A 15,159-nucleotide genomic window follows, 5' to 3' on the forward strand; every position below is an offset into this window, starting at 1 on the left:
TAAGTGTCCATAGAGAGGAACAAATTTCAAAATATATAACATTCTGTCGAAAAATCATTTTAAAGGTAAACATTATTAAGGTCATCCGCAAAAGGGATGATAATCATAACATACTTATTGAATTTTATGCAATTCAATTTTAATAATTATACAAGTTTTATAAATACGTTTTATGTCTGACAACTTAAATTACTGCAAAAGTTTTTTTTATCTGCGAATACCGCAATCAAAAACTTGAAACCTTTCAGGCATCAAGACTTATAAGCATAAAGCAAAGTATACGTAATTGGATATAAAATTATGTTTTATAAAAGTTCGTCAAAAAAAAAAAAAAAAAGATGCAGATAGAATACAACTCCCGCTACTATTTTTTGCATTGCACGATATTCCCACAACAAACATAAAACAGCTCACGTTAAATGTGCATTTGATTTAATCAATAATTGATTGTCTGATATTTGAAGAAAAAAATGTCTCCTTGTGATTAAGAATGTTTGTATTAAAAATGTTCTTTTTTTATTAATTCGTTAGACTCGCTGTACAAATTTGGCAAATATTTCAAATATATGCTGTCTTCAGAAATTAAATCCCTGCAATTTTTTCACTCTTGACCACAGAGGCAACACGTATTCATTGATAAAAAAGTTGCTTTCTTTAAAAAAAGAAAAGCAACACGTGAACCCGAGACTGCTGACTGGTCACCAAAACATTGTTGTTGATTTTTAGGTCTTACCACTTTTCCGTGGAAAGACCTATTGGTTTTGTTCTGATTATTAAGGTCTTTCCTTTTCCAAAAGGGAAAGACCTTACTGTATTTCTTCTGATTATTATTATTGTTATTCTTTTTCCGCCAAACTTTGACGAAGTAAACAGCCTTAATCGTAAGACGTGTCGCTTTCATGTTCACACGTTGTATCGGTGTCATCAATGCCTATCCGGAACTCACCCTGTGAGTCGTAATATTTTGTCGGTTCGGAGTTATCCCTCGGTAACCGTCACCGTAATAGGTTAAAAAAAACGAAGGGCGACATTTGTTCAGGACCAGACCATGGTTCTTCGTTACATTTGGATCAAAAAGATTCAACGACTCATTGGTAGGGTTATGCCCCTATGCAAATTAACCGATGTCGGTTGGCCACTTAAACTCAGAAACCGTAAGTCGTAGCCAACTAGGATCTTCACCAATGATCATCAATTTATGTGACTTTGAAAATGCCTCAAGGTCAAATTTGTATGTTGACCTTGACCTTTGACCTAACACCTTGTTATGGGATAATCTCAGAAACCGTTATACTTACAGAAGTTTTGAATAGTGTTTGGGTCATTAAGGCGCAATTTTGTTACATTTTGACCGAAGAGATTTGACCTTTCTGTAAGGGGCATAACCCCTGTTTTAAGTTCTGAAAAGACAAAATCAGCTTTTACTATATAACCAAAGGTCCTAGATCCATTGGGTCTTCAGCAATGACATTTGAAACAATTGACCTTGACACAGGTCACAAGGTCAAAGGTGAAGGTCATGTCCCTGATAACGAATTATGTGTTTTTGACCTTATTTAAAGTATTTTCAATGTGTTTTAAAGCTTTTTAAGATTGACCTTGACCTTTGACCTAACTACTTTTTATTGGATATCTCAAAAACGATTATACTTACAGAAATCGTAAATAGTGAAAATTGTTTGGGTCATAGAGGCAAAACATTTTTACATTATGACCAAAGAGATTTGACCTATCTGTAAGGGGCATAACCCCAATTAACTGTTTCTGAAAAGACAAAATTAGCTTATACTCTTGAACCAAAGGTCCTAGACCCATGGGGTCTTTTAAAATGACATCCTGGACCAATGAACTTGACAAAGGTCATAAGGTCAAAGTGATGGTCATGTCCCAAATAGCGGATTATGTGTTTTTTGTCATATTTTAAGAGTATTAAGTGTGTTAAAGAGCTTTTCAATGCATCCTACGCCTATTGAAACATGTATTTTACATTACGAAAAGGAAAGACCTCTTAATTGTTCAAGAACAATTGACATTTTAATTATTATTCTTATTATTTTTTTCTTCTTCCGCCAAACCCTTTTCTTGCGATATAAAAATATTTCGCAAGATGTCGCTTAGATTTTTTGGATATTCTATCGAACAGTTATTGCGCTTCTGAAACTCACCATGTTTAGGCGAAGACTTTTTTATTGTAAGAGTTATCTCCCCAAACATTGTTTTTCTTGTTATTGTATGTCCTCCGTAACCAAAAAAGATAACAACAATTTTTTTTTCCTAATTGTTCGTTACATCTTCAGGAAATTTTGGCTGATTTTGATCGATGCGATCCAGTGACATCTTCTAGGAGTTATCTACCTTTACCAAATAAATTTGTCGTTATGATTTTGTAACTCATAAACCGTAACCGTATAAACCTATAGTCCTTTTATTCGAGGTTCCTTGGGTCCTAACTTAGAAAATGAGGTCAAGGTCAAAGATCAAGGTCATGTTCTCAATTTTTACTTTTGCTTGTTTTTGCATTTTCTTTGACACTTTTAAGTTAAATATGAAAGAACTAGTGCAAAATGTTTGCTTCATAGTGATTTAGATATGATATATTTGGTCTGAAACAATCCAATGGTATCTTATAGGAGTTATTGCCCCTGAAACGTTTTATTTCAAGGTAAATTGATTATTACTTCAGATTGGTACATGATAAAGCCATAAGGTCTTTGCAAAATATTGGGTGATACATAAAGCCATAAGGTCTTTGCAAAATATTTGGTGATATAAGACCTGGAAAAATGTCAACCGGGAGTGACCTGAGTGAACCGAAAGTAGTAATTTTTGCACTTATTTCATGGAAAAGTACCATTTTATCCATATATTTTTTGAATGGGCATACATAAACCTATCATTTGAGAGACCGGAAGTGACATTTTATAACCGGAAGTAGCAAATCATCTTCCTTATTACAGGCAAAAGTATAAACAAACTATATATTTTTGGAATCAGTGTGAATAAAGCTATCATATGAGACCGGAAGTGACATTTTCTAAAGCGGAAGTAGCCAATTTTCTCCCTTTTACAGGTGAAGTATATATAAACCATATATTTTTGGAATCAGTGTAAATACAGCTATCATATGAGACCGAAAGTGACATTTTCTCAATCGGAAGTTGGCAATCATCTCCCTTATTTCAGGCAAAAGTGTATAGAAATCATATATTTATTGAATCATTATGAAGAAACCTATGAATGGACGCCAAAAGTAACTGAGTAAACCGGAAGTAGCTTTTTATCAATTATTTAGAAAATTGATGTGGAAAGACCTTCAATTGTTCTCTGAACAATTGGTTTTTAATTTTTTTTTGCTTTCGATTTGAAATAATGAACTGTTAACAGAATAAGGTAAAGATGATGTAATAACACCTTTATTTAAAATTTTGTAATTGTGTGTAGATTCTTGCATTGTACGAAACGCAATATTTCTCTAAGAAATATCTTAATGACCTGTTAAACAAGAACTTATGCAATTGCTTAACTCACAGGAACTTTGGTCATTGAACCCTCTCTTTTTTTCTTTTATCCTAAATTTATTTTGATGTCTTTTTTCAATAAAATTTCTTAAATAATTCCAATTGCTTTTAGTTATCTAATGTGTGCTCATATACATACGAACTTATAATAACAGATAAATCGTATGAATAGGAGAAAGAACACAATAATTAAATGAAAATAAGTTGAGATTTTGAAAATTAACGTTTCAGAAATAATAATTTAAGCACTAGGAAAACAGGTCCATGCCAAAAACGACCATGGTTTCACTTGCGGACGAAAAAGTCGACAAGATAAATGATGAAATATCTATATGGTCTAAATACTCATATGGTTTGATCCGTTGATAACCAAACGAGTATAATTCTCTTGACCGTACACGTATGGTTCAAATACTCATTTGGTCCGCAACATATATATACAGCTACAATTTGAATTTACCTTTTTAGGCTTGACTATTTTATTTATTACTTGGGAGTGTACATAATTTTTTCTAAGTCCTATTGCAAATCCCAGTTTCTGCAAACCGGATGTCTAATGCAAATTTTACAAACCAATCGCAATATAAATTCAAACACTCAGTTTGCGTTATAATCTTGATGCATTTATTTCATCAATCATATCTTCATATTTTGTTTCCTGAATGTCTTCAATTATCCTTTTACTCGTTATTGAAGCTGTCTGTACTCATGGTAGATGCTAATACAATTGAGAATGGAAATGGGGAATATGTCAAAGAGACAACAACCCGACCAAAGAGCAGATAACAGCCGAAGGCCACCAATGGGTCTTCAACGCAGCGAGAAAATCCCGCACCCGGAGTTGGTCCTCAGCTGGCCCCTAAATAAAATTGTGTACTGGTTCTGTGACAATGGACGTCACACTAAACTCCAAAACATATAAAGGTACTAAAATTAAAAAAACATACAAGACTAACAAAGCCAAGAGGCTTCTGACTTGGGACAGGCGCCAAAATGCGGCGGGGGTTAAACATGTTTTGTGAATCTCAACCCTCCTCCTATACCACTAGCCTATGTAAAATAAAGAAACACATAGCAATACGCACAGTAAAACTCAGTTAAAAAGATGTCCGAGTTCGATGTCAGAATAGGTAACAAAAAAACTAAGCAAAATGACAATGATACATAAATTAACAAAGGACTACTAGCAGTTACTGACATGCTAGCTCCAAACCTCAATTGATGTGAACGAAAGATTATGTCTTCATCATATGAAAATAAGGTACAATCCCTCCCGTTAGGAGTTTAGCATCATACCATCATAAAATATACGAGAAGAACATAACCCGTATCATGCCAACAACTGGTTTTAGAATAAATGTGTTTATTTCCGATGCAAAGACCCTATAAGTGAATCAATATTAATACCAAAATATGCAATCCTTAATGACCTGACAACAGTATCGTAGCTATATCCTTTCCGAATAAGTCTGTTTAAAGGTTTGGTTAGCTTTTGAGGTGAATGCCGACATTTTTGTGCTTTGTAAAGAATATTACCATAAAATATTGGATGTGAAATACCTGAACGTATAAGATGTCTGCATGTTGATTTATATTTACGAATGATGTCCTTGTACCGATGATAAAATTTGGTAAATGTTTTGACTAGTTTGTGATATCTAAAACCCTGGTGTAATAATTTTTCAGTAATACAGAGATTTCTTTCGTTGAAATCAAAAACGTTGTTACATACACGAGCGAATCGAACAAGTTGAGATATATAAACACCATATAAACACCATAAGATGGTGACAAGGGAACGTCACCATCTTAAAATGGATAATTAACAATAGGAAACAAAAAATCATCTCTTTTATCATAAATTTTAGTATTAAGCTTCCCGTTAAAGATATAGATATCAAGATCCAGGAAAGGGCAGTGTTCATTGTTAGTATTAGCTTTTTTTAGAGTCAGTTCGGTAGGATAAATGTCTTTAGTGTACATACTGAAGTCGTCATTATTGAGAGCCAATATATCATCTAAATATCTAAAAGTGTTATTAAATTTTTGAATCAGATGTTGTTTCGATGGGTCTTTGCTGATTTTAGTCATAAACTGTAACTCATAACAATACAGAAGCAGGTCCGCAATAGGTGGTTCACAGTTAGGTCCCATGGGAATTCCGATAACCTGACGATATACGGAATCTCCATAGCGAACAAAAATGTTATCTATTAAATATTCAAGGGAAGTTATGGTATCAAGGCAGGTCCGATTGACATTGTTCTTTTGTTTGTACTAAAAAATGACCTAAAAGAGTTCGAACATATATATTCGCATTCCGACTTTTTAAATGTCCATGTAATCAGGCCATTTAATTAGTTGTATAGAGAAATTTAAAGTCCAATTTCCATGTGAAGTGAAATCCTGTGGCATGATATGCAACTTAAAAGAAGTTTTCCTGTAAAACATTTGGATTGATTTAAGTAAATGCGGAAATCCTTAAAAATTGAGTTGTTTTATGAGAACAAAATATTAATCAGTAGATAAGAGGTCCCAATGAAGCTGGTGTGTTACTCTCAAGAAAAATATACAAACCTTCTTATATTTTATTAATTTTCTTCATGCTTTCCGACATTTTCCCAGGCTATGATTGAAATAAAAAATATCACGTAGAAAACGTTCAGAAATAATCATTTTATTCTAGGACAATATATAATTAGAAACTATTCCCAGGTTAATTGTCAAAATGCACTATAGCACGTTGTATTTAAAATACTACACACACAACGCGTACAGGGACCGTCTCAAAATGATTTTTATTATTGCGTTATCATTAATAAAAATTCGCACTATTAAAAACACATAGGTTTTGTAAAAAGGCAAATAGGTTCCAATATATGAATGATTTTTTGACTGCAACCTAGCCTTTATTTTTAACTTCCCGTTCGATCTACAAATGAACTTTGATTGTTGAAATAATTCATGTGACGTGGTAGCCTATCCGTAGAGGTACCGTATCAAAGACATAGATAACTAACTGTATAAATGATCGAAAATTTTCTAGATATATATATTAAGTTCAAAAGTTATTGGATTTTTTTTTATATAAAATACGGAAATGACCATTATTTAGCATGAAATAATATTTGATAAGTAATAAATATGATGCCATATGACAGGTAACGTCCTATTTTAGATTGAACAATTTCTTCTTCCGATCGAGGGAAACAGGTGTCCGAATGACATATATAATAATATTCACAAAATTCTAAATCAATATTAAATAAAATGGTAATCTAGCACATTTTCATGTCTACCAAGAGGTCTTCATTTGTCTTTGTGTTTTCTCTATGTTCCGGAAAACTTCCTTATCCTATTAAAAATACTAAACTGAAAGTCCTAAATTTTTAACAAAATAAGAGTGTCTGTTTATATCTGTTTTGAGAAGAATAAAGGCAACAGTACTACTAGTATACAGTTCTTGACGAAAACAAATTATCAATATATAGGTAAGGTCTGCAAACTAAGTCGAAAGACAAGGATAAAGCAGGACACAAAAAAACAACGCCATATCGGATGGAAGCCTTTTTGTAACATGAACCTAGGGTATATTGAACGGAACTAATGTTTCCACTCTTTGGTCGGGTTGTTGTCTCTTTGACACATTCCCCATTTCATTTCTCAATTTTATCAATCATAAAGATTGTCATATGAGATATTCAACAGGAATTCATGGTTAATAAGGTGTGTAAATCAGTGTCATTTGATCTTTTGTCAAACGTGAATAGACATAATGTGTAATTCGGCAATTTCAGGCAGCACCTTAATTTATCATTGATACTGGTCCTCAATATGCATGCTTTGTGCAAAAAGTGTACAATAACTGTCTTAGGATGACGTCAATTAATGGCTTTATTATACCTCAGTTATCATTTTCTGTATAAAATATGTTTATAAAATTTTCACTATTTTTCAAATTGCAAGCGTTGAACTATTCAGTCAATAGTTTCCAACTATTTTCCCTCGATGGAACTATTTGACCGCAAGCGTCATTATATTTCACGGAATTTCAACTGCAGCTACGGGATTGGAGTATGTTGAAAATACCGCGCAAGTTACGACGTCGCGTTGAAAACCTATTATATCTAGGGTTGATGTCAGTGCGGGACGTAGCCTTAGGATTCAGAATATATATGAAGTAAACATAAAACAGTATGGTTGTGTCTCTGTTTTTTATACTACGATAGTCGATGAAGCCCCGACATTTTTTGTCTGTTGTCTCTTTCGGTAAAATAAAACACTTACTGACTGGATATTCTTGGAATAGAAAGTTTATTGTCCCCTCGGAAACAAGTATTGCCCTCGGCTACGCCTCAGGAAAATAGTTGCACCTCGGGGGGCAATAAACTTACTATTCCACTCATACCCAATCAATAAGTATAAATTATTGATTTTTGAAAACTGATATTTACCGAGGCCAACAGTCAATAAAATCATATATTTACCGAAAAAAAACCCAAAAAGATCAAAAAATAGTTTGATTCTATATTCACATTCTAGTTTTTGTATACTAATCAATCACTGTTTATGTATCTTGCGATCATCGTCTTCCTAACGCTTATCACTCATCGTGTATTTATCGTCTGTGTAACGCTCATCACTCATCGTGCATTCAACGTCCGTGTAACGCTCATCACTCATTATGCGTTAATCCTCCGGGTAACGCTCAACGCTCATCGTGAGCGCATCATTCAACGTGCATTCATGGTCCATTCGCTGTCCATTTAACGAACGTGTATCGTCCATACGTGTATCATTCGTGTGATCAGTTTGAATTTTAGAAAGTCTGCATATCTATAGCTTCAAAATCCAAATGATCCAAAAACATGTCCGATCTCGATGCATATAATTTGTTTCGACGCAATCAATGCCCAAACAACATCGTTTTAGTTTGTAAATTACATTACATCAACTTATCGATATAAGAATTATATATTGACAATTCTCTTGGAAATTCTCACCACAATTATCAAAGAAGAAATCTTAAACAATCATAGGTTTGATCAATGTCCCCTTGGATTGTCTACCTCAGATTAAGAACAAGATCTTCCTCCGCTGTACTGGCAACCAACGTTACGTAAGTGTCCTTACAATCAACGTGTTATAGCCGGGTCACCAACCAAACGTCCACAAAACTTTTACCCAATTTAGGCACATATATTTTTATCAGCAATTAAGAAAGTAATACTTTTGAGTAACTTTGAAAATTGTTACTCCAGTGGCGGTTTGAACTATAAAAATAGGTCATGTCGAGTACATATAACCTAAGTCTCTTAAAATTGCAATAGCATAAAACATTCACTTACACAGTGTAAGAGCAAACGCTAGGGAAGCGTATTCGACCGAAATACAAATTCGTAAAGTACGACCAGGTGTAATAAATCTGATTCGTTTTAAAAGTGGTGCGAAATACCAGTTACTTACATGTAGTAGACGCACTGAAATATCCACAACACAACGATAACCCATTACACACATGTTCCTTATTCTAAACAAAAAGAAAGATGAAACAATCGTAAAATTTGATTGATAAAAGAAAGAATGGCTTACGCAGATACAAATAACTCTTTTTAGGAGGGAAGTAATAATACTTAAGAAGCTTCTCTGATTCAAATGTAGTTTGAAACATATTTAATTCGTTTGAAGGACACGTTTTTCAACTTAAAAAAAATAAATATTTGAGAACCAAACTATATTCCTCTTTCTCCATTTTCTCTCTTTTCTATAAGAAAGATTTCATTCATGAGCTTCCCCTGGAAGAATGGTTAGAATCTAGCAGTTTCTTTTAACTTCACGTTCCGCTATATAGATAATATTCTCTTACTAAGTAATTTAAGATTTGGTGACTATATTTAACGCATCTTTCCTATCATACTTGACATTGGTGCCTCATATCTTAATTTACATCTAGAATTGACAATGAGAGTCGTTGGTAAAAAACACTTTACGTCAAAAGATACAATACTTCTAATTTCAAGCAGTGCCTGAATATAAAGTAGATGTCTCCCAGTTGATAGCAATAAACGAAAAACAAATATGAGCAACAGCCATAAAACGACAACCACTGAATTACAGACTCCTGATTTCGGACAGGCAGATACAGAATGTGACGGGGTTAAGATGTTTGATGGAGCCAACCCTTCCCCTAACCTGGGACTGTAGTGAAACAGCAAAACACAAGAAAAAACGAAAAAAATAAAAATAAACGAAAAACAAATATGAGAAACAGCAATAAACGACAACCACTTAATTACAGGCTTCTTACTTGGGAACGATCCATATAGAATGAGGCGTGGTTAAACATGTTTAAAGGCGCCATCCCTACCCTAGCCTGGGACTTTGGTGTAACGATACAACATAAAAACAAACAATACAATTCCGTTGAAAAGGACTTAACTCATCAGATCGATACAAAGAAGAAAATCATGTATCAAAAACACAGACCGGACATGGAAGGGAATATATACATCCCTCCCAACAAAAAAGACAAAAAAAAAAAAAAACAGATCTGAGAGTACTCGCAGTTACTGATAGCTAGTTCAAAGGCAGTAACAACTAATTAAAAAAAAATTGTGACATGAAATTGCAAATATGCGAAATTACACATAACTATGTATTACTTTTTATAGTATAATTTATTACATGTAATAACAATAACATTTTTTAACCTTAGGTAGGATTAACAGGGGGTGCTCCTTGCTTAAAAACCGTTCAGACAAATTCATGTGGAAGAACGACTGAAAACTACACTATATAATTTTTACGCAGACCATCTCAAATTGGTTGACCGATTCTATGTTTCTGGGTCTCAGCTAACTAATGACATGTCTTATATCTTTATACAGTTAGCGACTGTATGGGGTAATGATAAAAGTTTCGAAAATGTATTCACATGCATTCATCTTCTTGTCGAAGTGTTTGTTTATCTTAATAAAACTACCTTTCAAAATGGACATTAAATGAACATCGAATTGACGGTTTGTTTTTTTAAGTTCACGTTTCTGTATAAAGTCAATTTTATAGCACTGAAGTTAATATTTCTTATCTTTGAAAACCAGTGAAATGGTTTTTTTTTTAATTTTTACCGACTGTATTCCATTCCCGATTTCAAATTTTGACTTATTATGGATTGACATGTCGGTTGATGCATGAATAGAAGGAGACAATTTCCATGACGTCGTACCCGATTTCGATTTTTTCGGAGTTTATACAATTCATTCGGATGTTTGTTCGGTAACTTTTATTTGTATCTTCTTAATCAATTTATGAGATTTGAACAACAACTGGTATTGCCTTAATTTGATACGTGATAAAAAAAATAACAGGCATATAAAAAGAAATAATTCAGAGACGCGTTTTGTCATTATTAGCTCTCGTATCAAAACCAAAAACGCAGTTTAGGATAATTCGTAAAATGTAGTGACAAAAACAACTAACAGCAATTTCTGTCTAGGGTAGGAAAACACATTTTGTGAAATGATTTTAACATTTTTTGAAGCTAATGTACAGAATATGTCTTTGATATTGAGACATATACATGAGTGCTAATAAATGAGCTGTTATTAACACTAGCAGACAAAAGAAAACAGCTACATTCATGATTGTTATGTACTTATTTATCCATTTTGATATATTTATGTATTATTTATTTTGAATTTTATCGTTTAAGTTAAACATGTTCTATAAATGTATTAAGATTTCGTTTTTACTTCATCATTTAACTTGGTTCATTTTTGAAAATAATTATTATCATATTTAAGATGTCAAGTTTACTTCCTAAATTCTTCGTCGACTAAAACTCAAATCATATAATATATACAAAAAATCAGCTCTATTCAATCATTTCAATGTTATTTAGAAAGGTGCAATCATTGAGGTTCTATTTTTCGACCGTTCTAGAACAGTTTAGAGCAGTCCCATGACACATCATTCTAACAGTTCTGAATAGTGTTATAAGTAAGCAATTGTCTTGGTCGTTATTCAGAGTTTCCTTGGGTGAGCAGAAAATATCTTTTTGACAATTGGAAGTAATTATTGAAAATTGGGTATAAAAATACCTTGGGTACGGAGTAGGTACTCTTCGGAGTACGTATCAGAGTTATTTCTCCGAGTATCACAAGGGCTAACTAATTGGTAGCGTTTTAGAATCGAATAGGTAAGTGGTTCGGTCACCCTATGAAGAACGACGGACACCAAGGGCTTAATGGCTTCTGGTCCTCAAATAAATTAGTCACGGTTAAAACAGTTGGTGATCGATGCAAGGAAGATGTCTTATTTCTCTGTTTTTTTATCTGGTTTACTGCTTTTCTTACAGTTGCTCTTTAAAACCAAATTTTTTATTGCTGTTTAAAGCCGATGCTCTTAATTGCTGTTTAAAACAAATGCTCTTAATTGCTCTTTAAAAAGTGTCAAAGCTCCAACTTAAACCAATGCTCTTAAATAAGCCCATTGCTTCAAGCTAAAGACGACGCTTTATACTTCAGCCAAAGCTTTATGATACAGCCATGTCTTGACTCGGATGCCACTGTTTCTTCAGCAGCTACTTTTTTTTTAAATAATTGTTGCTTACAGGAACGATGCTTCCTAATTCTTCTTAAGAGTTATTGTAAACAATTGATTCTCACCTCTATTTCTTTGTGTGTCTTTAGCTTAACTTTCGACATCCGACTAACATAATCACTACAAGCATGGCTTTATAAACTAAATTTTGGACTCTCCCAAATAATAGTCTTAATCAGAAAGACTGTATCAATAAGTTTTTAACTATACCAACATATATTAATGAATTAGGAAAGCACATTTATCGTGTTTTAATCTGACCGTATACCAATTCCGGATAAAGATCAATTTCGGACCCCGGATTTAATGTACATACGATGCATGGTAAATGTATTAAAAACAATATTCATCACAATATTAATATGGGATCAAAAGGATATGCTGGGTAATAGACATGTATAAATATACGGTTTGTTTTTTCTAGCTATTATACTTTTGGCGATTATGGCGGTGATGGAATGTAAGTATTTGATTAGAGTGTTTATGTCATTATTAATAACTTTACAAGCCAAAAGGCTTATTTGAAAAATCCAAATAAACATATCAAGTGGTTGAATTAAGGAAATATTTTAATCATCAAAGTTCTTATACTTGTATGATTGTAACTTTATTTCAAAATCATATTTCAAAATGAGGTTATGCAATGTTTGCCAATCGAACAAAAACATCTCACTTTACAAAAGAATTTGATATACAATGTTACTGCTTATAATAAATTGCTAAGTAGGGAAACAAGATTTTTTTTACATATAACATACATATCTTTTTCGTTCAAAATCATTTCATTTGAATTTATTTGAAATTCTTAGAAGAATATTCGTTTTATTATTCATATCAAGCAACATTTTTTTCTGTCACTATCGCGGATAAAAGAATCCTTTGTAATCTGCAACACAAAATTGTTAAGAATGTCGTACATGTGTATTGATATCAAATCGAAAAAAAAATTACTATCAAACAATTTGTTGAAGTGTTACATTTAGCTTTCGTCGTAATAGTAGCAAAACAATGTATTTTGTTTCTAATTTTCAGTCAGATATTTTCCTATAACAGACATGAGGAAAGAATGTCGAAATGAAAGGTTGGTAATCAATAAAAAAAATCTTTGTTATTGATACCGTATTCCTAACTGTTAACGACATATGAATGTGAATGTGAATTCGGTACTTTTCGTATTTGTATAATGTTGTAAAAGATGATGTATGTGAAGTTAGTTGCTTGATATTTATTCGTTATTCAATATTAAATGTCCAATCTACTGCTAGCTGGTTTAATGTTCATTGTTTCTCTGTCAAAAGTACTGTCACGCACACAGTATTATAAATTTGAGCATTCGATAATAAAGTTTATAGTTGTAGTTGAAAGGAGCAACACTAGATGCATGAAATCGTTTTGTGACCCCTACAAGTTATCGTGAAGTTTTGATGTTTTCGAATATAAACATGATGCACCCTTACGTAAATAAAAATTTTCACTTTATGAATAACAGATTTTTATCAACAAAATGTAACCAAAGATGTTATTCTAAAACATGATATCTCAATTTACAAAAACAACCATACATTCTAGTAACATGTGAAAATACAAATATATATATATATTTTAGTCAAATGCGTTTTGTTAAAATATATTTTTTCACTTTTTTGGTCTTTTGGAAAATGTTGTTTGTGCTGTATTTAGACCCCTCTTACAAAAAAGTTGTTTTGCATGCACACGTAATTTTGTTGTTTTCTGTTTGGTATTAAATTAATAATTAAGATCCATTTGTAACATCTAGTGTATCTTTATTTGGCAATCGCAAATGGCAGTCAGCAGGGTTTAAAAACGTCAGTTGTTCGAACTGTTAGTCAAATGCGTTTTCTTAAAATATACTTTTTCACTTTTTTGGTCTTTTGGAAAATGTTGTTTGTGCTGTATTTAGACCCCTCTTACAAAAAAGTTGTTTTGCATGCACACGTATAAAAATGCGGTTTTTATCCAACGCAATCATAGGTTTGAACGTTGTTTTGAATTTAGACTTGTATATATAGTATATATATAAACAAGTCTAAATTGAAAACTACGTTCAAACCAATGATTGCGTTGGATAAAAACCGCAATTTTTATACGTGTGCATGCAGAACAAATTTCTTGGTAGAGGGGTATATGTAATGCATCTTAACATTTGCTCACTTTATGACAGATATTCTCCATCGGATAACCCATAGTTATACTGAGCTAATATATAGAATTCGTCTCAAATTTATCCCACAATGTTAGTTCTGCAAATTTGCGATCGCAAATTTTTGTTTTCTTCTCAGCGGGATTCGAACCCTTGCTTCTGAGACATCGTGTCAACTCCAGCTACACTGTGTCCAGTGCTCTAGACCACTAGACCAACTAGGCTATATACAAATACAGCTTTCGTTAGTCGATTAATGCCTTTCCTCGTCGGATTTATATAGAGCTGTAACACAGTACATGATATACATACATGTATAATGGCAAATAGGATGGTATATCTTTAAGATCAGCTATGTTTTGTCCGTCGTAAAGGATGATAATGTAATTACCTTGCCATCACATCAAATTATAATTTTTATTTTTATTATGATATATACTAAATTTTGCACCTCATGTTTGCGGTATACCATCTTTTCCGCAAATTTGTTGTTTTCTGTTTGGTATTAAATTAATAATTAAGATCCATTTGTAACATCTAGTGATATCTTTATTTGGCAATCGCAAATGGCAGTCAGCAGGGTTTAAAAACGTCAGTTGTTCGACCTGTTTGTCAAATGCGTTTTCTTAAAATATACTTTTTCACTTTTTTGGTCTTTTGGAAAATGTTGTTTGTGCTGTATTTAGACCCCTCTACCAAGAAATCTGTTTTGCATGCACACGTATAAAAAATTGCGGTTTTTATCCAACGCAATCATAGGTTTGAACGTTGTTTTCAATTTAGACTTGTATATATATATATATATATATATATATATATATATATACGTCTAAACATGTGATAACTTTATGACAGATATTCTCCATCGGATAACCCGTG

General features: G+C 32.6%; 1 protein-coding gene across 1 annotated transcript in view; it reads left to right on the plus strand.

Annotated features, from left to right (window-relative positions):
- Nucleotides 1-15,159, plus strand: part of LOC127714057 (uncharacterized) — a 129,680-nt gene that overhangs the window by 38,005 nt on the left and 76,516 nt on the right. The window contains exons 7-8 of the mRNA XM_052220004.1: nucleotides 12,544-12,579; nucleotides 13,152-13,200. Coding sequence (XP_052075964.1) covers nucleotides 12,544-12,579; nucleotides 13,152-13,200 — 85 coding nt within the window. The remainder of the gene's footprint in view (nucleotides 1-12,543; nucleotides 12,580-13,151; nucleotides 13,201-15,159) is intronic.

The sequence above is a fragment of the Mytilus californianus genome, unplaced genomic scaffold (assembly GCF_021869535.1).
Source record: "Mytilus californianus isolate M0D057914Y unplaced genomic scaffold, xbMytCali1.0.p SCAF_9, whole genome shotgun sequence".
Classification (NCBI taxonomy): Eukaryota; Metazoa; Mollusca; class Bivalvia; order Mytilida; family Mytilidae; genus Mytilus; species Mytilus californianus.